The sequence below is a fragment of the Ovis aries genome, chromosome 2, assembly GCF_016772045.2.
Source record: "Ovis aries strain OAR_USU_Benz2616 breed Rambouillet chromosome 2, ARS-UI_Ramb_v3.0, whole genome shotgun sequence".
In the NCBI taxonomy this organism is placed as follows: Eukaryota; Metazoa; Chordata; class Mammalia; order Artiodactyla; family Bovidae; genus Ovis; species Ovis aries.
Genome location: NC_056055.1, coordinates 11,433,754 through 11,459,437, shown reverse-complemented (window position 1 = coordinate 11,459,437; position 25,684 = coordinate 11,433,754). Strand labels below are relative to the sequence as shown.

The 25,684-nt window shown below is 43.9% G+C and overlaps 1 protein-coding gene across 7 annotated transcripts in view; it reads right to left on the bottom strand.

The window, feature by feature from the left end:
* The window catches only part of SUSD1 (sushi domain containing 1), a 135,445-nt gene that overhangs the window by 21,504 nt on the left and 88,257 nt on the right, over positions 1-25,684 (bottom strand). For all 7 annotated transcript variants that reach the window (XR_009599115.1, XM_012113334.5, XM_060408913.1 and 4 more), the window contains 3 exons: positions 18,101-18,192; positions 15,548-15,734; positions 3,376-3,472 (listed from right to left, as the gene is read on the bottom strand). Coding sequence is in view for 6 of the 7 variants with exons in the window: in XM_012113334.5 (XP_011968724.3) it covers positions 3,376-3,472; positions 15,548-15,734; positions 18,101-18,192 (376 nt within the window). In the remaining variant the exon portion in view is untranslated. The remainder of the gene's footprint in view (positions 1-3,375; positions 3,473-15,547; positions 15,735-18,100; positions 18,193-25,684) is intronic.

Below are 25,684 nucleotides of genomic sequence, written 5' to 3'. Positions count from 1 at the left end.
CTCATGTGACGGACACTCCCTCCAGTTCATGGACTGATACCGAAGTTCCTATGAAATGAATGAGAAGCACGGAGTGCAAAGTCACCGTGAACTCATCTAGTCTGACAATATCCTTCAACAGCTGGAAAGGGAAAATCCTGTATGTTCCCTACATGTGGACAAAGAAACACACTAGCAGTCTGGTGTCATTTTATCATGTTTCAGTATTATTTATCCCACCAAACAGAAAATCTGTCAGCAAAAGAAAGTGTAAGGACAAAAACACTCTGAGAATAAATCACATCTTCCTTTCTATTTCCATCTGCTTGGGCTCATCTCCTAGCAAGTTTTGGGATGTCTGCTTTCTCTATCAGGCTTGATAGTAAGGACCTGAATGATTTACTCTTGCATTCTTGCAAATCTTTGCAGGTCTTTGGCTATGACTGATTCTGCACTGATGTTTCTTGAGTTGAAATTTCAATAAAGAAGAAAAACATGCATCAGCATCAAATATGATTAGGATACTTTCCCAAACTCATTAGCATATGTAATTCTATTTTACCAATAAGTATACACTTCCTGCTCCACATTCTTAATGCCCCATCTCCTGCTTCCTAAGAGCCCATGAGTCACTAGGTTAATAGCAGGTGTTGGATTTAGAAAGTACCCATCCACCAGGCTCCCGAAATTCCTAGGTGTCCTCAGGCCCCTGATTTCCACAAAGTTTCTGGATTCACTTTCAGCAGTGAGCTGTGTACAAAAATGACAAAGTGAAGCCCGCAGGGCAATGCTTTGTCACTGCCACCACCAGTAAACATTTACTAAGCCTCACTGCCTACAAAGGAACACTTATAACAACAAACTTTCCTGGGGACTTGAAGATGAAGACACCCCTGTGAATCACAGACACAGGTGAAAAAGTAAATGGGCAGCAGGCTCCATGCTGTCTGTAAGCACACCTTCAAGTCCCTCTCATCTTACCATGTAGGTAGTGATGTTCAAGTGCAAGTTCAAGGCTCACTTGAACTCATCTGGTTCTGAACATTTCCTAGTAGAGGTACCATTCAAGAGGCATAAAGCAGTCTTCCCAGTTAGTATGATCATAATCACCCAAGTCGCTTGATAACTGTACAAATTTCCAGCCCGCATCCCAGACCTACTCAATCAAATTCACCAGTAGAGTCTGAGAATTCATGTTGCTGATAAAGCATCCTAGGTGATTCCTGGAATCGGGCAAGTGTGGGAGACATGAGCATGAGGAGAGCCTGGCTACAGGCTGCATCATCCCCCAAGATCACCCGGTCAGGGAGGGGAGGCGTGGGGCCAGAGCCCCTGCTCCACCAAGTGCCCCACGCCCCCATCCTGGATAATGCACACAGCAGACTCTGGGCTGCCCCACAATGGCAGTGCTGCTTCCTCCAGCTCCAACCAGGTATTTGGGCCAAGGAAACCACCCCAACATCCTGCTGGTAATCAGTGCCGATGACACTGGGGAAGCAGTCATGGCTGTTGAGAGCATGACTGTTCCAGAAGGACTTTTCCCCTCTTTCTCACCAACACCTTCCCCAGTGACTCACAGATCTCCACTTCCTGTTTTGGAGGCACTGGCCAGCACAGAGCCACAAGGGTAGAGTGTCATTTGGCTTTTCTTTCTCCCTTACATAACTACCTGGCCTAAATATTACGTATGTATTGCACATTCTCTCAGGCACTGAGGTCATGACTTCCAGTCTCCTTCCAGCAACAGAATTACAATGCCTTCCAGCAACTTGTCAGGAATTAAGACACAGAACAACTTAGGCCATACACATGCCTGGGAAGACTTTTGAGCATTTACTGGACTCAGATGAACAGACACGAAGAGCCCAAGTTTCATTATAAACGGACACACAGATAATTTTGCTAGACTTTCTTTGGACAGTTTTGTGATATCTCATGAATTTTACCCTGATTGTACTGTAGGGTCATTAGACTGAAGGGTCATGAGAGACATAGGTAGTGTGGGTTAGGTCAAGGAAGCAGGATATTGCCATCTCTTCTTTTATAAAGTTAATTTTTATTGGCGTATAATTACAGTGTTGGAAGAGTTTCTATGGTACAGCAAAGTGAATCATCTACATGTATACATACACCCCCTCTTTTGTGGATTTCCTTCCCATTTAGCTCACCACAGAGCACTGACTAGAGTTACCTGCGCTATACAGTAGGTTCTCATAAGTTACCAGTTTCATATATAGTAGTGTATATGAATCAGCTGCGATCTCCCAATTCATCCCACCCTTCTCTTTCCCTCCTTGGTGTCCATACATTTTTTTTCCTCTATGTCTGTGTCTCTATTTCTGTATTGCAGATAAGATCATCTATCCCATTTTTCTAGACTCCTGTCGGTAAGTTGCTCATCCCTCCAAGTGAACATCAATCTTCCTCTCTAAAAAGGGAATATTTCTGCTTTCCTAATCCTTCCCTGACCTGTGTAAATAAAAAGCTTAATTGAACACAACACAGTCCACCACCTGATGTAAATTACTTCCACCCTAATACCATCTGGAGTCCAAGAAGCAGTTATTAGCAATGCAATGCCTTACCCACATCTCAGTACTTGAATGAATTAAAGGAATCATCCAAATGACTCTCCTAGAAACCACTACACACACCCCAAGGTCACCCTTAAATAAAGGAAAATACATTCTGTCTTTGGTAAATGCAATGATGCTCCTGATCCACCATCACTAATGGATATACCTGGAGGCATGAGTGCAAAGGACACTGCCCGACACGTCACAGGCACATTCAATGCTTATTGAATGACCGAAGGAGCAGATTCTGTTTCTTGAGTTCAGCTGCCCAAACGCTCATCTCTGGTCCCTTAAAAATCTCTCTATTCACTAAGGAGGGTGCTGGTTGGAATTAAAGGCTCAGTCTGTGCCCAGTCAGTGAAAGTCACTTGGTCGTGTCCAACTTTTTGTGACCCCATGGACTATACAGTCCATGGAATTCTCCAGGCCAGAATACTGGAGTGGGTAGCCTTTCTCTTCTCCAGCAGATCTTCCCTACCCAGGGATTGAACCGAGGTCTCCCTCATTGCAGGCAGATTCTTTACCAGCTGAGTCACAGGGGAAGCCCAAGAATACTGGAGTGGGTAGCCTATCCCTTCTCCAGCAGATCTTCCCGACCCAGGGATCAAACCAGGGTCTCCTGCATTGCAGGTGGATTCTTTACCAACTGAGCTATCAGGGAAGCCCAGTCTGTGCCCAAGGAAACAAAAAAAGAGGCCCATTGCCTTAACTACTGCAGCGTAGCCACCTAGAGAGAAGTCTCATCCTCACTCGAATCAGTGTTTCCAAAACATTCCATGGGCAGCCACTGGGCAGCCGTGGGAAAGAGGCCTCTACTCACCTGATGGGTCCATTTTTCTCTGCGGCTTTCCTCAGTCGCAAGCGTGGCAGAGGCCCTCCATGCACAGTGAAAAAGTCTACTTCCGGAAGGGGAGGCTCTGAAAACATGTTGCAAAGAAGAAAACGGGTGTGATCAGAACAAGCAGAATCATGAAGAAAGTGGTCCTCATGGGACATCAAGAGGAAAGTTTTCATGAAAGAAGTGATGAGCAAATTTGGACACATGCTCCAACATGGGTGAATCCTGAACACATGAGGCCAAGAGAAATATGCCAGACACTGAAGGACAAATATCGCATGATTCCACTTGCGTGAAATCTCTGGAACAGGTAAATCCATACAGACAGAAATACATTGGAGGTTGCCAAGGGCTGAGGGTGTGGGTAGGGAATGGGGAGTTATTGCTTAATGGTCAACAGAGTTTCTGTTTGAGGTGACGAAAACATTTTTGAAATAGATAATGGTAATGATTTACAGCACTGTGAATGTACTTAATGCCAATAATTCGTGCCCTGAAAAATGATTAAAATAGTACATTTTATGTTGTATGTATTTTATTATAATTCTTTTAAAAAGTGATGCCCCAGCACTAACAGAGGGTGGAGGCTGTGGTCATTTCAATGATCTTGGAAGACAGATTCCTGTTTGGTGAGGAGACCAGCATATCCGACTTCTAGATCCTTTGGGAAGAGTTTATTATTATTATTATTTATTATTATTATTTTGGCTGCTCTGTGCAGCTTGTGGGATCTTAGTTCCCTGACCAGGGATTTGTGTGTGTGTGTGTGTGTGTATGATTATCCTTTTATTTTTTTAATTTTATTTTTAATTAATTTAATTGGAGGATAATTACAATATTGTGATGGCTTTTGCCACACATCAACATGAATCAGCCACCTGACCAAGGATTGAACCTGCAACTCAGCAGTGAAAGCGTGGAGTCCTAACCTCTGGACTGTGAGGGAATTCCCTAGACTTCTAGAGCCTTTATAATCACACAGCTATCTGCCCTTATCTTGCTTTCCCCAGCAACAAGATTTCCCAAATAGTTACTTCATGGGGAGGAGAAGGCACTGACTGGTTGACACCGGGGCTGCATCCCATTCACAGTATGAACATTCCAGCCACCACTCTGCCTTGGGGGTCACACAGTTAACATGTGTTGGCTGCACAACACATATGTAGATATGTCCTACAGATGCCTCATCTCATTTAATCTTCTCAACAGTGCTATCAAGTGGATGAGAGTTACAGAGAGAGATAGAAAGAGAAAAAACAAAATATGCAGTCCCCCTGAAATTCCCCTGAATGCTACCACAGTGAAATTAAGAACTAGAAGGCCAAAACAGACACTCAAGACTCTTTTACCCAATTAGAAAACAGATTTGGAGTAGAAATTTTCAATTCAAATTATAATAAAAAAAAAAAGTTTAGACCTTCCGAGATAGGTCTTAAAGCTCCACTAAATATGCTATTTACACACTGCCTTTCAACAAATATTTCCTTCCCACCTCTATGTGAGGCTGGGAGAAACAGCCATGGAAGACCTGGTTTCTGCTTTCCAGGAGCTCAGAGTCTGATCGCAGAGTCTTGTAAACAGGTGGTGCTTGGAGCTACGATAATGAGAGTGGTAGGAATGCAAGGGAAGAATGCCTGCCCCAGGGCAGTGGGGTGAGCCTATCAAATACAGAAACTGATATACTCAGAGGCGGGAGGTGAGAGAGAGTGCATGCAGAGAGAGAACAGCAGGTGTTCAGTGTAGCCAAAAGGTTGAGTTCCAGCTCAGCAGAGACAGAAAATACAGTGAGAAATGTAGGACTTCCCTGGTGGCACAGTGGATAAGAATCCGCCTGCCAGTGCAGGGGACACGGGTTCAATCCCTGGTCCAGGAAGATCCCACATGCCAAGGAGCAACTAAGCCCACGTGCCACAACTCCTGAGCCCACGAGCTACAACTACTGAAGTGCATGTGCCTAAAGCCTGCGCTCCACAACAAGAGAAGGTGCCACATTGAGAAGCCCAAGCAACACAAAAAAGGGTAGTCTTCACTCTCCGCAACTAAGGAAAGCCCGCAGGCAGTAAGGAAGACCTAGTGCTGCCAAAATCAAATAAACAAGTAAATAATAATTAAGCGGTGTGTGTCTAGGTCAGATCTGAGGTCCTGTAAATAAGCAGAAGTCATCTAAAGATTCTCAGCAGATGTATATTTTAGAAAGACAATGTAGACCGCCAGCTGGAGGATGAATTGGAAAAGAGCAAAAGCATAGATTGTCCAAAATCTGGGTAAGAAGTGTCTGAGGCCTGAAGCAAGTGATGGTGCTCACAATGGAAAAGAGGGGGCAGATGGAGGAGATACGTGGGGCAGAGATGGAACGGAAAGTGGTGGAAGATAAGGAAGGGGAAGGAACCTGGGCTTTGGTTTTGGTCCCTGAGTCAGTAGTGACGTCATTCATCAAGGTCTGGGGGAAGGTTCAGCCGCAGCTCACTTCTAGACCTGTTAAGTTTGAAGTCCTTGTGAAACCGTCCAGCAGGTAGTTAGAAATGCGGTCCAGAGCTTAAGAGCAAACTGTGATGGCGACATGGAGTCAGTCATCAACAGAAGGGGCTTCCCAGGTGGCATCAGTGGTAAACAACCCACCTGCCAATGCCGGAGACATAAGAGACATGGGTTCAATCCCTGGGTCTGGAAAATCCTCTGGAAGAGGGCATGGCAACCCACTCCAGGATTCCTGCCTGGAAAATCCCTTGGACAGAGAAGCCTGGTGGGCTACAGTCCATAGGGTTGCGAAGAGTCGGACACAACTGAAGCGACTTCGCACACACGGCGGCCCAGAGAGATGGTATAAAGGTATCCAAGAAAAGATGAGAGCCCAGGGTGGACCACTGGGACACCCAGGAATCTAAGACCAGGGGGATGAGTGAGAATTTCCTATAGAGTTTATTAAACACTAAGTCTAGAATTTCTTCCAACACCACGCAGATACAGTAGCCATACAAATCATGTTTTCTGTAAATCTGTGGCACTGTTAAAGGCCCTTGGGGTGACTTGGAACAGCCTCTACTTTCAGTTAAGACCGCACCCTACAGTATTGAAAGGTCCACCACCTTTCCAAGAGGCAGCCAGAAAGAAATTCCATAACACCCCTGAGGCAGACAGTAGCTAGCCTCCTGCAGCCAGCCAGCAATGGGGAGAGGGGAAATGCAGACGGAAAAGCCCCACCAGGTTCCCCACCAGGGCACAGGAGCATTCCAAGTATCTCTGTACTCAGCCCTCAGGCTATCACTGAAAGGCCCTTTCATTGGTGACATTTCGTCCTCACAGGAAAGTAAGTGGTTTTTATCACACATTTCCTGTTTTCAGCCCAGAGGGAGATTAACTGTTTACTCTTTTCTGTGTGAGAACCCTCCTCGGGCTCTTTTAAGTTATTCCTCTGTTTGCTCTTCTCTGAGATGAATAATTCTAGGTCCTCTAATCTCTTGGCAAACCTTTTAAAACCACCCAGTTTCTCACCCACCCCAGGAACAGCAGAAAAAAGCGCTTGCCCAGTTTAGGGAAGGCGGGCCCACAGCAGGGTAGGGAAGCCTCCCCCCCCCCCCCCCCCCCCCGCCCCGCCCGGTTGTTCTGTGCCGCATTGCCCCTTTCAGCCCCAGCATCGTCTGTCCTTCCAGTTCTAAGGACACAACCATCCAGCTGATTCAATCAACACATGACTTCTAGACTGCTTTCTGTTCTGCCTGCTCACCACCTTTCCCACCTTATAAATAGTCTGTTTTTTCTCTCAAATGCAAAAGCCGAACTTGAGTAGACTGTTTCTTTTCTGCATTTTTGAGGTTAAATAACCTTAGTGATGGAGAAGGCAATGGCACCCCACTCCAGTACTCTTGCCTGGAAAATCCCATGGATGGAGGAGCCTGGTGGGCTGCAGTCCATGGGGTTGCAAAGAGTCGGACATGGCTGAACGACTTCACTTTCACTTTTCACTTTCATGCATTGGAGAAGGAAATGGCAACCCACTCCAGTGTTCTTGCCTGAGAATCCCAGGGACGGGGGAGCCAGGTGGGCTGCCGTCTATGGGGTCATACAGAGTCGGACATGACTGAAGCGACTTAGCAGCAGCAGCAGCAACCTTAGTGAAAATCTCTCAGTCATGTCCAACTCTTTGCTATCCCAAGGACTATACAATCCATGGAATTCTCCAGGCCAGAACATTGGAGTGGGTAGCCTTTCCCTTCTCCAGGGGATCTTCCCAACTCAGGGACTGAACCCAGGTCTCCCGCATTGCAGGCAGATAACTTTAATCCTAGCCATATTTTCCAAGGTGCTGTTTCTCTTCCCCAAACTGCTGTCTTTGGCTGGTCTGCTCTCCTTTCCATCGGCCTATTACTGATTTAAACCAAATCAGACCCAAGGCAAGAAATGGGTGGTGTCTGGAGTGGAGTTCTTTCACCCTGAGTATGTGAGCTGGGGGCAGACCCAGAAGGAAGACATTCACTGCCCCTCCTAGATGCCAACAATGTCCATTCTCTCCTAGAAGGAAGTGACAAAGGAAATTTTGGAGGCTGAGAAAACTTTGAAGATTCAGGAGAAAAGCAATGAGGCAGAACTTGTCCCCCAAATATTAAATATACTATAAAGTTACAATAACTAAAATAAGAAGGTAAAAGCACAGGGTAGGCAGGCTAGATAATCAAGAAAGAGACCCAAATAAACAAATGAGAATATAGTGTGTGGCATAAACAGTCTTTCCAAAGGAGATGGGGAAACTGGCTGATCATTTGGGGGGGGGGGGGAAGTTAACATGTAAATTTAGCCTTATACCACACATCTAAACAAATTCCAGATTGTTGCAAGCTAAAATGTGAAAAGCAAAATTGTTAAGAAGCATTAGAAAATAGTAGAGAATAAGAACTGATCTGATTGCAGAGTGGGAAAGGCTTTTCTTGGCATGACCCGAGGCAGAAACTATTAAAGAATCAATAGAATTGATTACATGAAAACTTAAAATGTCTGAACGTCAAAAAGAATACTGAAAAGAAAATTCAAGAGTACATAACCGGGGGTGAAATATGTATAACAAAAGATTAATCATTAATGTAGGCAAATTATTAAAATCAGTGAGAGAAAGGAAGTAACAGAAGTGCAAATGTGTCATTTCTCTAAGACCCACTAAAATGAACAAAAAGTAAAGGAAAATTTTGTCTGCACCAAACTTAAGCAAAGGTCCAACCTTATGCTATAAGCATCAAGTAATTGCAAGGCACTAACACACATGAATATATAAAAGTAAAGATACCCTAGAGGTTCTTTTCTAATCCTCAGCATCTCCTAATTGGACCACGACCCCCACTCAGTGTGAGTGTGTTAGTTGCACAGTCGTGTCTGACTCTCTGATCCCATGGATGGTAGCCCACCAGGCTGGCATGATAAATTGAAAGTGACAGCAATGGAGAAAATAGAGCTTATGCCATAAGTCATCAGGTATCATACGGTGAGCTGCAACTCTCTTGTCAGTAAGGTTATCAGACTTGGCTTCCCAAGGAGAAGGAACCATCTTCTTTTTATTTTTATCTCCTTCAGCACCTAGCATTGGTCTTTGTACATAACCAATCAATAGGTATTTGCTGAATTAATTGTTATGTTTCAGTATACCTTTCAACCACCCCAACACACAGAAACCCTGCCTTTTAGGCATTCAATATAAAGAAACTTTCCCATTCATATTTTATAAGCAGCTAATATTAATATAGGATGGGCTTCCCAGGGGGCACCAGTAGTAAAGAATCCACCCACCAATGCAGGAGATGTAACAGATGTGGGTTTGATCCCTGGGTTGGGAAGATCCCCTGGAGAAGGGAATGGCAACCCACCCCAGTATTCTTCCCTGGAGAATCCCATGAACAGAGAAGCCTGGCGTGCTCTGGTCCACAGGGTCACAAAGAGTCAGACAAGACTGAAGCGACTTAGCACTCACACAACGTTAACACAACGTTGTGAAAATAACACATCCAGCCTGCTTTCCTCGGTGGTGTACCATCTTGTCTCTGTGGGGCCTCAGAGGGGGTGGAGATGCTTTCAGTGAGAAGAGCTGGGAGACATCCATCCCCAAACAGTCATTTCCTTAAGGGTCTGGGGGTTGATCTGAAGCTAGAAAGTAGCTGGGAGATTTCTGGGGACTAGAGGAGGTATGGAAGGACATGTGTGCCTTCATCCTGGGCTGACCTAACATAAGGACCTCAGACATCAAGGAATCTGTGTCCATGAAAGACTCTGAGAAAGCCTGGACAAAGAGGGGAACAGTTGGGGTGAAGGCCAGCAGGAGCCAGGGTGGTGCCCCACATCCAGCCTGCGGAGATGAAGCCCTCACTGCGGACACAGGACTTCACAGCCCTTAGATGGTCTGTGGAAGAGAAGCCCAGGCCAGCAGAACTCAAGACACCTGGTCCCGCCTGGTCCTTTCCTAAGGACACAACAGTAAGAGATGAGGGGTCAGAGGTGCGGGCAGTGGTCCCTAGTCCTGGAGCGGGAATCAGAGCTATCCTGACTGGACCTCTCGGCGAAAGGGATAGTCCAATAACGCTTGGGACACACCTGTGTTTTCAGTGGCTCTCCTGAACATCTGAAAAGGTGCATTCTCTTTTCCTTATTACAAATACAGAGATGGGGAAGTTCTCGTGTACGTTGCCAGTCTGGGCACTGAGGACAGACTCAGGAAGAAGTGATTTCTTTCACATATTTGTCTCCTTTTTCTCTTCCAGCACTCTTGGTTCCATGATGGCCATTCAACCACAGATGATCACCGCGTTGTGTCGAGTAAGTGGTTTATCTACCTGCAGGTACTGGCTTTCTCTCTCTCTTTCCTCCTCTGTTCCCCCCCTCCCTCCACCTCTCCCACCCTGGTTCTCTCCGATCTCTAAGAAGATAATTTTGCCTATAAGCTTTTTGACTTGGCAAACCTAGATACATATTAAAAAGCAGAGATATCACTTTGCCAATGAAGGTCCGTATAGTCAAAGCTACGGTCTTTCCAATAGTCATGTACAGATATGAGAGTTGGACCATAAAGAAAGCTGATCGCTGAAGAATTGATGCTTTTGAACTGTGGTGTTGGAGAAGACTCTTGAGACTCCCTTGGATTGCAAGGAGATCAAACCAGTCAATTCTAAAGGAAATCAACCCTGAATATTCATTGGAAGGACTGAAACTGAAGCTCCAATACTTTGGCCACCTGATGTGAAGAGCCAACTCATTGGAAAAGATGCTGATGCTGGGAAAGATTGGAGGCAGAAGAAGCGGATGGCAGAAGGTGAAATGGTTAAATAGCCTCACTGACTCAGTGGACATGAATCTGAGCAAATTTCGGGAGCAGAGGACACAGGAGCCTGGCATGTGACCTCTATGAGGTCGCAAAGAGTTGAACATGACTGAGCAACTGAACAACAACAAGAGAAAACAGCATGACCTGTGTATGACAGCTCTTCTGACCTTTTGGGTCCACATCAAGGATAAACGTTCATTCTTCCCCTTGACCTAAAGGGTGTGTGAATGAATGGTGGGGCTATTCTGAGGAATTCCCATCAACAGGCTGCCTGCGGGAGCGTGTGGGCCATGAGTCAGAAGCACTGTGATCTCCTCTCCGTCTCATCACCCTTCTCACCAGCACCCTCTTTTGTTTTCACTGCAACACTTGCCCCTGTCCTTCAACATTCCAAAACTTTCATTCTCCCCTGAGGTCAGCAATATATTTAAAGCGCATGCTTTCATCTTGTTCCCATCAGTAAGATTTAACTTAACGTAAGACACTCAGAATGGAAATTCCATGCACTTTTCTTCTGGGAAACCAGCTGCTGCATATTCCAAGTCCAAACCCCTTGCCTCACATTTCTGGTAAAATTCAAAAGTTTACGGTTTTACTAAAACAGAGTCACATCTTAGGCAAGGAAGCACATCTCTTATTCATTAAAGGGAGGGCTTGGGGTCTGTTCTTCTCTTGTTTGTTTGCTTAGAACTTTCACACTTTTTTTAAAATTGCAAATTCTTTAAAGTGGGATAGATAGGGAAAACAGACAGGCAGGGTCTCAATGACTTCAAATAGCTCAACAGTGTCCCCTGGTGGCCATGAGCACAGATACAGAGTGCGTGAGCTACCAGGCTGTTTCATGTACAAAACAAGGTATAAATGAGACTCATCAAGATGAAACTCTCTCTCCCAAATCAAAACATATGAAATGCTAACGTGAATCAGCAGCGCAAAACGTCCAAACAGGAGACGGACCAAAGAGTAGGAGACTGAACAGCTATTCATCTTGATAAACCACCATGGGAAGAAATGCCCAAATTGAACATATCCTTCCAACTCACCAGCTGGTGAATTCTTTTTTGGTCTAAAGCTTTCATTAACTAACCAGGCATTTTCTCAATGCCAACACCACCCGCTGGCCATTTTGAGATTAGTCTTCATATGCGTTCATTACAAAAATATGTCTTTGCTGTGCTATCATTGTCCTTACGTGGGCTAGCACGATCCTTATGTGTTGGGGATTCAAGGCAGAACACACAGACAAAAATCTCTGCCATCAGAGGGCTCCTATTTTAGTAGGGGAAAAGAAAACAAACAAGTAAAAGTCAAAATACAAGTTCTGAAATTAGTTCTGTGAAGAAATTCAAACAGAGGAAATGGATAGAGAGTGATGGGGTGGTGATGGGGAGGTGATTTTTGAAAGGATGAATTTGAGCAGAAACCTGACTGACAGGGCTTCCCTGGTGGCTCAGGTGTAAAGAAACTACCTGCAATGCAGGAGGTGCGGGTTTGATCCCTGGGCCAGGAAGATACCCTGGAGAAGGAAATGGCCTCCAGTATTTTCTAGCTTGGGACATCCCATGTCAGGGGGCCTGAAGGCTGCAGTCAGTCGCAAAAGAATCAAACATGACTTAGCGACTATACAACCAGGACATGTGGAGGGAGTATCTAAGGATCAGTAAGCACCAGATGGAAAGGTCTGGATGCAAAAACAAGTCTGACTCATTTGAGAAATAGCAGGGAAGGTAGGGAGGCAGCTGATGCTTAGTGAGAAAGAGAGAGGGCAGAGGAAGATGAGGTCAGTGAGGCAGGCAAGGGCCAGACTACATGTTCCGTGGTCAGGCACATGGATTCTATTCCAACACTCACGCAAACTCATCCGACAGTTTTGAGCTGGGGATGACGTTCTTATGTGAGTGTTTTTCTTTTTGTATTAATTTTTTATTGGGATATAGTTGATTTACAATGTTTTGTTAGTTTCGGGTGTACAGCAAAGTGAATGAGTTTTACATATACATATATCCACTCTTTTTAAAGGCTCTTTTTCCATACAGGTCGTTACAGAGTCTTGAGTAGAGTTCTTTGTGCTCTACAATAGGTCCTTATTTGCTATCTATTTTATATATTGTTGTGAAAGTGAAAGTCGCTCAGTCGTGTCTAACTCTTTGCCACCCCAAGGACTATACAGTCCACGGAATTCTTCAGGCCAGAATACTGGAGTGGGTAGCTTTTCCCTTCTCCAGGGAATCTTCCCAACCCAGGGATCAAACCCAGGTCTCCTGCATTGCAGGCAGATTCTTTACCAGCTGAGCCACAAGGGAAGCCCAAGAATACTGGAGTGGGTAGCCAGCCTATCTCTTCTCCAGCAGATCTTTCCAACCCAGAGATCAAGCTGGGGTCTCCTGCATTGCAGGCAGATTCTTTACTAGCTGAGCCACAAGGGAAGCCCAAGAATACTGGAGTGGGTAGCCAGCCTATCTCTTCTCCAGCAGATCTTTCCAACCCAGAGATCAAGCTGGGGTCTCCTGCATTGCAGGCAGATTCTTTACCAACTGAGTTATCAGGGAAGCCTTATATATGGTTGTGTGTATATGTCAATCCCAATTTCCTAATTTATCCTGCCCGTCCTTTCCCCCCAGTAACTATAAGTTTGTTTTTTATATCTGTGACTCCATTTCTGTTTTGTAAATAAGTTCATTTGTACCATTTTTTAGATTCCACGTATAAGCAACATTACATATTTGTTTTTCTCTGTCTGATTTACTTCACTCAGTATGACACTTTGAGTGCTCTTCTTAAATATTTTTTTATTTCAATTTTTTTATTTTTTTAATCTTTTGGCTGCGCTGTGCAACGCATGGGATATTAGCTCCTAGGGATCAAACCCATGTCCCCTACATTGGAAGCATGAAGTCTTAACCACTGGGCTGCCCGGGAAATCCCTTGAGTGATCTTTTTAAAGCTCTGGTGAAGATGAAGACAGCAGCAGGTGACAGGCAACTGTGAAAGCAGGGAGAAGATTTAGAAGCTATTGCAGGAGTCCAAGCAAGAAGTTGCTAGCTTGGATTAAGTTGCTAGTTGTAAAGGCAAAGGGGGTAGAAGTGGTTGGATTCATAATGTTTATTTCAGGAACAAGCCAGCTTGTTAAGGACTAGAAACTGGTGGGAGAAGCAGAATTAATTACAATTACTTTACGGCTTGAGCAGTCAGTGAATAGGAATGCCAATGACTGAGACAGAGAAGCCTGGGTGGAAAATGGATTTGTGGGGTAAAGACAAAGATCAGAAATCAAAAGTTCTATTGGTCTTGCTTATTAAATGTTCAAATAAGATATTGGAGACAGGTAGGTATATGGAGCTCAGAGGAGAGAATGTGACTGCTACTGCTAAGTCGCTTCAGTCGTGTCCGACACTTGTGCGACCCCATACAAGGCAGCCCATGCGGCTCTCCCGTCCCTGGGATTCTCCAGACAAGAATACTGGAGTGGGCTGCCATTTCCTTCTCTTATGTATGAAAGTGAAAAGTGAAAGTGAAGTCGTGTCTGACTCCTAGCGATCTCGTGGACTGCAGCCTACTGCAGGCTGGAGGACTGCAGGCTCCTCCATCCATGGGACCTGCCCGGCAAGAGTACTGGAGTGGGTTGCCATTGCCTTCTCCAATGTGACTAGGACACATATCTGGGGATTGTCGAAATACAGGTATTGTTTGTAGCCATGAGACTGGTAGAGATCACAGAGGCAGAAAGGGTAGATAATGAAGTAAAAGGATGAGAAGGCAGAGGGCGGGGCACCATTAAAGTAGACGGAACTGGTGGAACAGACTGGGAAAGAGCAGCCATCGAGGCAGCAGGATCCAAAAGCCAAGAGAAAAGGTGTTTCAAGGAGGGGATGCCAAATGCTGTAGAGAAAATCAGATAAGAATAAAATGGGCTGGCGGATTTTGCAAGATAGAGACACTCCCAGTAAAGCATTGAGAAATAATACCTCTGGACTGGAAAGAGTTAAAGACAGAAGAGGAGGTAAGGATGTGGCGCCTCCACAACATTCTTGCAAGGAGTTTCACTGTGAAGAGGGGCTGAGAAAAGACAGAGCAGCTGCAGGGAGTATGGCATCCAAAGAAGTATGTCTATCTCTGTTTTCATTTAAAAAGGAGACATGACAGCCTGCCAGTGCAGTGGCAGGACTCACTCTTTACTGGGGGGACAGACAGGCAAGAGGGGATGGCAGGATTAAGGCAAGGTGGGGCCAAGAGAGTTGGGATCGAGAGAGAAGATAAAATGTAGGTTCTGCCTGCAGGCAGCCCTGGGAGACTGTGGGAGTAGAAAGTCCTCACCTGATTACTTCTAAATTATCAGGGAAATAAGACACAAGAAACTAATACTCTGATAATTAGCTCAGGGTGTGTGTGTTGGGGGGCTGGAGGACACCATCACAGATTTGAGGCGAGATGAGAAAATGAGTGGAAAGTCATTTTCTAGGGTCCTAGAGTGAGACTGCCAGTCATTCTCCCGCAGAGGGTAGCCTACTCTTAAGGTACTTGTAACAGAATGACAAATATGTTACTGAGAAAGAAACAGAAGACAAATTCTTCTTAAGGATGAAATAGTTCAAATATCCAGAAGGAATGTAACCAACACCCATGGACACACTCTCCAGATTTATTCAATGCTATTTTGTTTCAGATATCTTTTTAAGAAATAAAACATTACAGTTTCAGGGAAGTCCCTTGAGAACCTTTCTCCAATCTCATATCCTTCTTCCTCATTCTCTTAAAGTTCATCATATAATGATAAAAAGTAATAGTGTGCCTCTTTGTTTGAGCCTATACAGCTCTGCGGCGATTTCATTCGGCCAAATGCTGTTATTCAAGATTTACCTGTTATCTGGGTTGTCAGGGAGATGACCACAGGAAGTTCAGAAGACAAAGCCTGGATGCTGACACTGTAGTTGGTACCTGGACTCAGGTCCAAACACGTCTCAGGAGTCTGACTGCTGGCAGTGATATTAAAGATCATTTCCTGGGCAAATCCTTTCTGATACCATCTCTGGCCCCAAATGTGGACCTGAAACAGAAAAGTTCTCCAGGTAAACTACCAGCCTGAAAGGCTGAATGCCTGGATACTTACTTTTTCTCATGAGCACTCTTGCTCTCCATTCTAAAGTTCCTCTAAACAGTGAAATACATTATGTGATATCCTGGATGGGAGGAGGGTTTGGGAGAGGATGGATATATGTATATGAATGGCTGAGTCCCTTCGCTGTTCACCTGAAACTACCAGAACATTGTCAATAGGCTCTACCCCAATACAAAATAAAAAGTCTGAGCAAACAAATATGAAATACAAGTAGAGCTGTAATACTATAAATATTTGGGAAGTCCATAATTACAATACCATCAGTAAAATAAATATATTTTTAAATCAAAATGCACAACAGTCCCTGAAACTGACAAGTTTCTCCCTTTTTGATCCCACACACATAATGGCACATGCCCGGTGGGAAAGCCTGTTGGCAAAACTGAAGAAGGAAGGCCAGAGAACAATCTCCTAGGGAAAAAAATTAAGAATCTGAACTAAGGCTTTTCCAGAGCAGGGTGTGCGTTAGGATACTCCTAGCTGGTTTCTGGTAAGACCTGGGAAGGGTTTTTCTCCTCTCTCACCACCTTCTGACAGTCCCGGCATCTGGACCAATAGATCCACTTCTCTTCCTACTTAATTTCTTCTAGCAGCAGCTCATCCCATGGTCTGTACCTTTGTTACAAACATATTTAGCTTTAAAAGTTCCCCCTTGACTCGCTAGGCAACACATTCAGACCCTTATCAGAGGCACTGGTGCAGAGAGACACACACCCATGAAAAGTCATTGGCTTCCTTCCATGGATACTGCCTGAACCTCAGCTCTGTATCAGACTATGTTACACAAAGAAACCCTCATGTCTTTCTCATCAATCCCCAAAGTCTCTGACTTCAAATATGCAGCAGAAATGCCCACTTTCTTTCTGCTTCTTTTTTTTTTAAGAACTGCATTCAGTTTTTATTCTATGTTTTTAATTTTTATTGGAGTATAGTTAATTTACAATGTTGTGTTAGTTTCAGATGCACAGCAAAGTGAATCAGTTATGCATATACATATATCCACTTTTTTAAGATTCTTTTTCATATAGCTCATTAGAGAATATTGAGTAGAGTTCCCTGTGCTATACCCCAGGCTCTTACCAGTTATCTATTTCATATGTGGCAGCATGTATATGCCAGTCCCTGGGCCTCCCAGGTGGCACTAGAGGTAAAGAACCTGCCTGCCAATGCAGGAGACAGAAGAGATGTGGGTTCAACCCCTGGGTTGGGCAGACCCCCTGGAGGAGGGCATGGCAACCCAGTGCAGTATTCTTTCCTGGAGAATCCTGGAATGAATGACTTGCTTCTCTGCTACAAGTACCTCCCATGGACAGATGAGCCTGGTGGGCTATGGTCCACAGGGTCCCACAGAGTCAGACACGACTGCAGTGACTTAGCATGCACGCATGTCAGTCCCAATCTCCCAATTTATCCCTCCCTCTCTCATCCCCTACCTCTAGTTCATTTGTATCCTTTTTTCAAACTGGAGGATAATTGCTTTATGATGTTGTGTTGGTTTCTGCCATACAACAACGTGAATCAGCCGTAAGTATACACATGTCCCCTCCCTCTTGAAGCTCTCTCCCACCACTCCACGCCATCTACCCATCTAGGCTGTCACAGAGCACTGGGTTGAGCCTTCTTTATTATACAGCAACTTCCCACTAGCTATCTATTTTATATATGCTAATGCGTATATTTCAATGCTGCTGTCTCAGTTCAGTCCACCCTCCCCTTCCCCTGCTAAATCTACAAGTCTGTTCTCCATGTCTGACAGGCACTGCTACCTGCAAACAGGCACTGCTACCTGCAAACAGGCATTGGTACCTGCAAATAGGCATTAGTACATTTTTTTTTAGATTCCACATATAAATGATATCATATGATATTTGTCTTTCTCTGACCTATTCACTCAGTATGACAATCTTTGGATCCACCCATGCTGCCGCAAGTAGCATTAGTTTGCTTTTTTAATGGCTGAGTAATAGTCCTTTGTATGTATGCACCAGATCTTTATCTATTCCTCTGTTGATGGACATTTAGGCTGCTTCCATGCCTGGCTACTGTAAATAGTGCTACAGTGAACACTGGGATGCATATATCTTTTTGAATTATGGTTTTCTCCGGGTATTTGCTCAGCAGTGGGATTCCTGGCTCATATGGTTTTTGCTTCTTATTGCAATTGTAACTATAAATCTTTCATTGATTATGGAAGCTATCTAAGTGGTCTTTTTTTTTTTTTTGGTTTGTTGATATTTTTTTAACCTCCCACACAAGATAAACACCTAAAAAAAGAATAAGTTTCAGTAACTTACTAAATACATCTCCTCTATATCAGCTGTCTTCATACTTCTCCATCTCAAGCAGGTTTCATTAAATATAGAAATGTTACTGATGGTTTGTTGTACTGCAAGAGGAAAAGAATGAGAAATCAACTTACACCTTATACCAAAATATTACTTTCTAACTGAGCAATCTTCCAAAGGTTAGCATTTACAAGAGGATGCCTTCTGCACTATTTCAGTGTAGAAACTAGTGGTAGCAGTCCAAGAAACTCCGCTTTTATATTCCTGTAAACTCAGTCCTGATGAAAGATTCACGACCAAAAGATACCCAATCAGACGATCCTTCTTAAAACTTATTTAAGTCTATTCACTGCAAATTCCCTTCGTTTCCTAAGCTCAAACTCATTGTCCTTGCCTTGGACAAACCTCATTTAGACAAAAAAAGCACCAGTTTGAAATTCTGAGCTGAGAGCAACATTTCAGCAGAGAACGGAGAATTGCTCTCTGAGGAAATAAAAAAGGCCAGCTCGAACAGTCAGGCTTTTCATGATGGAAAGCGGGGAATGGTCCCTCTTGGTTTGGGCTTCCTCATCTTTTATTACCAAAGAACCATTTGTTGGTCTCTGCTCAGTGTCATAGTAATCAATCCAAAAGATAGTTCAAATGTGGTACTGTGTAATATAGAGGCACATTCTTCAAGCTTTTAAAATAAAGACTATGAAAGTGTTAATCGATCAGTCGTGTCTGTCCAATTCTCTGTGAATCCGTGCACTGTAGCCCACCAAGCTCCTCTGTTCATGGGATTCTCCTGGCAAGAATACTGGAGTGGGTAGCCATTCCCTTCTGCAGGGGATCTTCCTGACCCAGGGATCAGACCTGGGTCTCCTGCATTGCAGGCAGACTCCACTGCCTGATCCACCAGGGAAGCCCCAAATAAAGACTAGTTATTCAAAACTCAGAGGTTACTTCCTTCAAAGACGATCCCTGTCCCTAAACTGAAAATAATACATCAGACTTGCTAAGAAGTTTCATAGGAACACTGTGATGATTAATATGTGATAAAGACAACTCCCAAAGCACCTGAAGAAAAGAAAATCTCATGCGAGCCAACCCTATTGTGTAAGCCCCTCAACCAACAGGTTCCTTTGAAAGAAGCCAAGCCAAAGGACGTGACCCCTTTTTATGGACTGGGCAGCTTTGCCCGAAGAAAACCTGTTCCACAGGTCACAAGCTTTACTTCAAATGTTGTAAGACAAAATAGGGAAGAAAGTATAGGTGATTCAGGATAAGGCAATCTCGCTACTAGGTATAGAAGATGGTTTTAGAGATAAACAATAGTGGTTCTGTTCATACTGTTCATGGGGTTCTCAAGGCAAGAATACTGAACAACAGACTGGTTTGAAATAGGAAAAGGAGTACATCAAGGCTGTATATTGTCACCCTGCTTATTTAACCTCTATGAAGGGTACATCATAAGAAACACTGGGCTGGAAGAAGCACAAGCTGGAATCAAGATTGCCGGGAGAAATATCAACAACCAGCCTGGTGGGCTACAGTCCACGGGGTCGCAAAGAGTCGGACACGACTGAGGGACTTGACTTCTTGACTTGATTTCACTCAGATATGCAGATGACACCACCCTTATGGCAGAAAGTGAAGAGGAACTAAAAAGCCTCTTGATGAAAGTGAAAGAGAAGAGTGAAAAAGTTGGCTTAAAGCTCAACATTCAGAAAACGAAGATCATGGCACCTGGTCCCATCACTTTATGGCAAATAGATGGGGAAACAGTGGAAACAGTGTCAGATTTTATTTGGGGGGCTCCAAAATCACTGCAGATGGTGACTGCAGCCATGAAATTTAAAGACGCTTACTCCTTGGAAAGAAAGTTATGACCAACCTAGATAGCATATTGAAAAGCAGAGACATTACTTTGCCAACAAAGGTCCGTCTAGTCAAGGCTATGGTTTTTCCAGTGGTCATGTATGGATGTGAGAGTTGGACTGTGAAGAAGGCTGAGCGCCGAAGAATTGACGCTTTTGAACTGTGGTGTTGGAAAAGACTCTTGAGAGTCCCTTGGACTGCAAGGAGATCCAACTAGTCCATTCTAAAGGAGATCAGTCCTGGGTGTTCTCTGGAAGGACTGATGCTGAAGCTGAAAGTCCAATACCTTGGCCACCTTATGCGAAGAGTTGACTCATTGGAAAAGACTCTGATGCTGGGAGGGATTGGGGGCAGGAGGAGAAGGGGACGACAGAGGATGAGATGGCTGGATGGCATCACCAATTCGATGGACATGAGTTTGCGTGAACTCCAGGAGTTGGTGATGGCCAGGGAGGCCTGGCGTGCTGCAATTCATGGCGTCGCAAAGAATCAGACACGACTGAGCGACTAAACTGAACTGAGTAGTGATTCAAGGAAACTCACACTTCTTAAATTTTCAAAACATATATAATTTTAATAGTATTTAAACAGTTCCAGATCATACAAAAAGGTAGCAAGTTTCCAATTCATTCAGTATGACTGGACAATCGACAATGCCCAAGCTTTACAAAATGGCACAACCAGTAACTAAACACACTATGCCAAACTCACTTATAAATATAAATACAAAAATACAAAAGAAAATAATAGCAAATAGAAGTCAGCAATACATTCAAAGAACAGTATACTAGAAACAAGAGAGATTTGCTCCAGGAATACAGAGATGATCATTACTGGAAAAGATATTAATAGATCAAAAGAGAAAAACCATACGTCACTTTTATAATCATAATGGTTAATACATTTAATGGACATTCCTTTATAGAAATCTTCATAAACTAAGATTTAGTTTGATAGAAACTTGCTGATTTAAATAGAAACCACCATACTTAGTGGTAAAACAATGAAGCAATTTCTAGTAAAGATAAGAACAATCCAAGGATGTATGGCCTAACAGCTGCTATTCAGCCCTGTTGTTGCTGTTTAGCCCCTAAGTCATGTCTGACTGTTTTGCAACCTTGCCAGGCTCCTCTATACTCAGGAGATTCTAGACAATGCAGGCCTAGGCAATGAAAAGATGAGCTATAAATGCCAGAAAGAAAGGGATCAAATTATGCAATTTGAATGCTAGTGAATCAAAAAGAATCAACTAAAAAACAAATATACAATAGAAAAACAAATAATAAGAATTTGGCAAAGTGCACGCAAACGTAAGAACATAGAAAAACTAACAGTTTTCTACATATCTGCAAGAACAAGTATGGTGGGCTGAATAACGGTCCCTCCAAAGATGTCCACATCCTAGTTCCTAGAATCTGTATCATATTACCTTAATGGCATAAAGACTTTGCAAATGTAATTACAGTGCAGAAGATTATCCTGGATTATTCAGATGGGCTCAATGCAGTGACAAGGGTTCTTAAAAGAAGGAGACAAGATCAGGGCCAGAGAGAAATTTAATGTTAAACTGAGGAGCTTTCAAGACTGAGGATGGGGCCACAAGCCAAGGAACATAGGCAGGCTCTAGAAACCAGAAAGGGCAAGGAAATGGATTCGCCCTTTGAGACCCCAGGATGAACATAGGCCTGCTCACACAAGTAAGCTGAAACCACAAATGAAACAGAAAAATTAAAAGACCTCTATTCACAAGAGAAGAAACCATGAACAAACTTCAAATACCTAGAAATAAATCTAACTAGAAATGGTTGGATCTCCTTGCAGTCCAAGGGACTCTCAAGAGTCTTAGGGATTGGGGGCAGGAGGAGAAGGGGACGACCCAGGATGAGATGGCTGGATGGCATCACTGACTCGATGGACGTGAGTCTGAGTGAACTCCGGGAGTTGGTGATGGACAGGGAGGCCTGGCGTGCTGCGCTTCATGGGGTCACAAAGAGTCAGACACAACTGAGCAACTGGACTGAACTGAAGAAATGTCCAAGACTTACCTTGTGGCAGGAAAATCGAAATAATACTTTTCTTAAACAGACATGAGACTTTTCTTTTCTGATAAACAAGGAAAATAAGAAAACAATGAACAAGCTGGGGAAACAGCATAAATAAGCCTAAAATAGGTAAGCAATCTTGATTATTCTTTAGCTGTTACTACAAACACTTGTAGCTAGATTTGTCCTTCACAAAGCTCAACAAAATGAATTACTCTCTAATTCCATATAAACTTTACTCTGCACCTGGCATTCTTCTCTTGTAGCATGCTACATTTCAAAAAGGTCACAGGTTAATAACTTCAGAGACACCAGACCTGGTTTCTGTAGCCATTTTGAAACTTTGCCCAAAAAAAAGCAAAACATTCATTAGGATATAAAATTTTTCCCTATCTCCCAGAGAGCAGAGTACAGTTCTTGAAGCATTAGCCTACTGTGTTTCCCCTTTGCCTGGCAAAGAATAAATCTGCTTTTTTATTTTCTCCAAACTCTGTCTCCATATTTCTATTTGGCATCAGTTGGACAGGGAGTCGAGATTTTGGCAACAACATGAAGATTTTTTTTCTCTGAAGGACATGAACTGAACTAAACTGAACTGAACTGAAGGACAGGAAAGAAAACAATAAAGAGAAAAATGCCACATCCTTGAATGAAAAGATAGGAAAATGCAGATACCAATTCTCCACCAAGTAATCTACAAGTGGAATGTACTTCCAAAGGTGATTCCAATGGTCCTTCTTGGAATAAGTTTACTCATTCATTCAGTGAATATTTAGAAAGTTCTCACTATGTGCCAGGCATGCTTTGGAGCAGGATAAAGTGGTAAGAAAACGAAGTCCCTGCACCGAATGGAATTAATTCTAGTGAGAAAGGCAGAAAATAAACAAGCGAAAAAAATAAATCTTAAAATATAATCTTGGGAATTCCATGGTGGTCCAGTCGCTAAGACTCTGTGTTCCCAAGGCAGGGGGCCTGGGTTCAGTCCCTGGGAAGGGCACTGGATCCTGCATGCCACAAACAACTGTAATGTTACAGTAATGGTGGGTCCACAGTTTCTTCTGTTCACAGGAAACGTCTCACTGGTTAAGTTTAGGTCCATGTTGGTCAGAGAGTGACTCTGTCTAGACTCCCTTCTCTCCATCCAAGGGGCTCACGGTTTGAACTAAAGGTAGGTTGAATCCCTGCTGACTCACTTGGAGGGGAAAAGGATCCCCAGTAGAAGGCAGCTCACGCTGAATCCTGTCCTGCCCCACTCTCTGATCCTTTGCTCTATTAAGTATTACACACGCCCGGTCTCTCATTCAAATGGCCATTCCCTGCTACACTTTCAGTGGTCACTCTGCCTTCTCTCTCTCCTTTCCCCACCCACAAGAAGCCTAAAGCTGAAAAACCAGACCTGCAAGAATGACTCAGAGAAGAAAAATTTTGGCTCTTAGTTCATCAGATTCTTAGAAATTATGTTTCAGCTTTGTTAATGCAGGCAAGCAACTCTGGGCAAAATCAGTCATTACTTTCTCAGGGCTCCCAGAGTCCCCTGCAGCTTCAAACTACACTTTATGCATTATATTACTATGTATGTATAATTATGCATGTGTGTATTATGAAACACCAGGACAGTGGCGAGCATGGCATTCCCTACTGTTAAAATGTAAGCAGTCGGCAATATGAGGAAGTCTAAGCACCTGATATACTGGGAGTGTGAAAGTTGCTCAGTCATGTCCGACTCTTTGCGATCCCATGCACTGTAGCCTGCCAGGCTGCTCTGTCCATGGGATTCTCCTGACAAATACTGGAGTGGGTAGCCATGCCCTCCTCCAGAGAATCTTCCCAACCCAGAGATGGAACCCAGGTCTCCTGCATTGCCAGTGGATTCTTTACCAGCTGAGCTACCAGGGAAGCCCCTACCTGATATATTAACCGAATGGAATACAAATACTCTGAATAAGACATGGTTCCTGCCCTTAATATGTATTTAATCGAGAAGAGAAGTTACACACTATATCAATGCAACAAAAATATAAAGGAGTATATAATAAACATCATAAGGTAAATTTAAGTCACAGTTAATATTTGATAGATGCTTATTGCATATCACATATGCTGGTTTTCCATGTGCATTAACCAGTTTAGTCCCACAACAAATCCATAACCCTTATTCCCATAGTTAAGGCAGTTTAGCCACATGAGGTTAAATAACTTGCTTAAAGGCACAGAGATTGTAAACAACAGATCTGAGATTTGAATTTAGATAACCTGACTCCAGAGTAACTGTGCCAAACTCCTCCCAATATTTCCTCCTGGAAAAGATTCAGAAAGAAGAACATGTACTTTCAGTCCATGAAAGAAGGGAATATAGGAACTGAAGAAGAGGGGTGAGGTTTCCAGGTAGAAGAAAGGGCAGGAGAGCAGAGATGGGGGGGCAGAAAGTTAGCACTTGAAGAGTTTATTACAGGGCTTCCCTGGTGGCTCAGCGGGGAAGAATCTACCAGCCAGTGCAGGAGACACTGGTAGGATCCCTGATCCGGGAAGATCCCACTTGCCACAGAGCAACTGAGCCCGTGCACCAGAACTACTGAGCCTGTGCTCCGAAGCCCACGAACTCTAAAGCCCATGCTCCACAACAAGAGAAGCCTCCGCAATGAGAGGCCCGCGCCCTGCAAGGAAGAGAAGCCCCCGCTCGCCGCAACTAGAGAAGAGCCTGTGCAGCAGCAAAGACCCAGCACAACCAGAAATAAATGTTCAAAAAAGAGTTCATTAAGATTAGCGTTCCAGTTACTTCACTGATAATGGTGGCCCCTTAAATTCAAATCTCTCCATACCTTCTCCAAAATATACTTCAGATCAACTGCAAAAGCAAACAGAACAACATAAAACCAATGCTGTCGTCACCACTGGAAGACAAGAGAAAACTGCAAACTTTAATCACCTTTTATGAAAAAACGAATAGCAAGGCCCAGCAAAACTATCTCTCAATTGCCCACACATCATTCTAGAGAGTGAGGGGGCACTAGAAGAGACCTGTGAAAGAGGAGAGGGAAGCAAAGGGCCCAATCATGAGTCAGAGTCACTCCCAGAAAGAGGAATTTCACCTTAAGGGTGAAAATACTCATAAAGAGACCTGGCATATCAGAGTACTAACTACAAGCAAAAGAAGAAAAATCTATGGGACTTCAGGTCAAACCAGTCAATCCTAAAGGAAATCAACCCTGAGTATTCACTGGAAGGACTGATGCTGAAGCTGAAGCTCCAATCATTTGGCCACCTGATACAAAGAGCCGACTCACTGGGAAAGACCCTGATGATGGGAAAGATTGAGGGCAAGAGGAGAAGGGCGCAACAGAGGATGGAATGGTTGGATGGCATCAGTGACTCAGTGGAGATGAATTTGAGCAAACTCTGGGAGATGGTGAAGGAAGGGAAACTTGGTGTGCTGCAGTTCATGGGGTCGCAAGGAGTCAGACACAACTTTGCAACTGAACAACGAGAAAGGTATTGCTTCGGGGAAAGCAGAGACTAAAAAGGAAGGAATAGGTATCCTTTGAAAACTATGTGGTGACAGGAAAAAGAAGTGCAGGGAGAAAGCAAGATCCGATTAAGTCAAAGTGAAAGTCGCTCAGGCGACTCTTTGCAACCCCATGGACTATGCAGTCCATGGAATTCTCCAGGCCAGTACACTAGAGTGGGTAGCCGT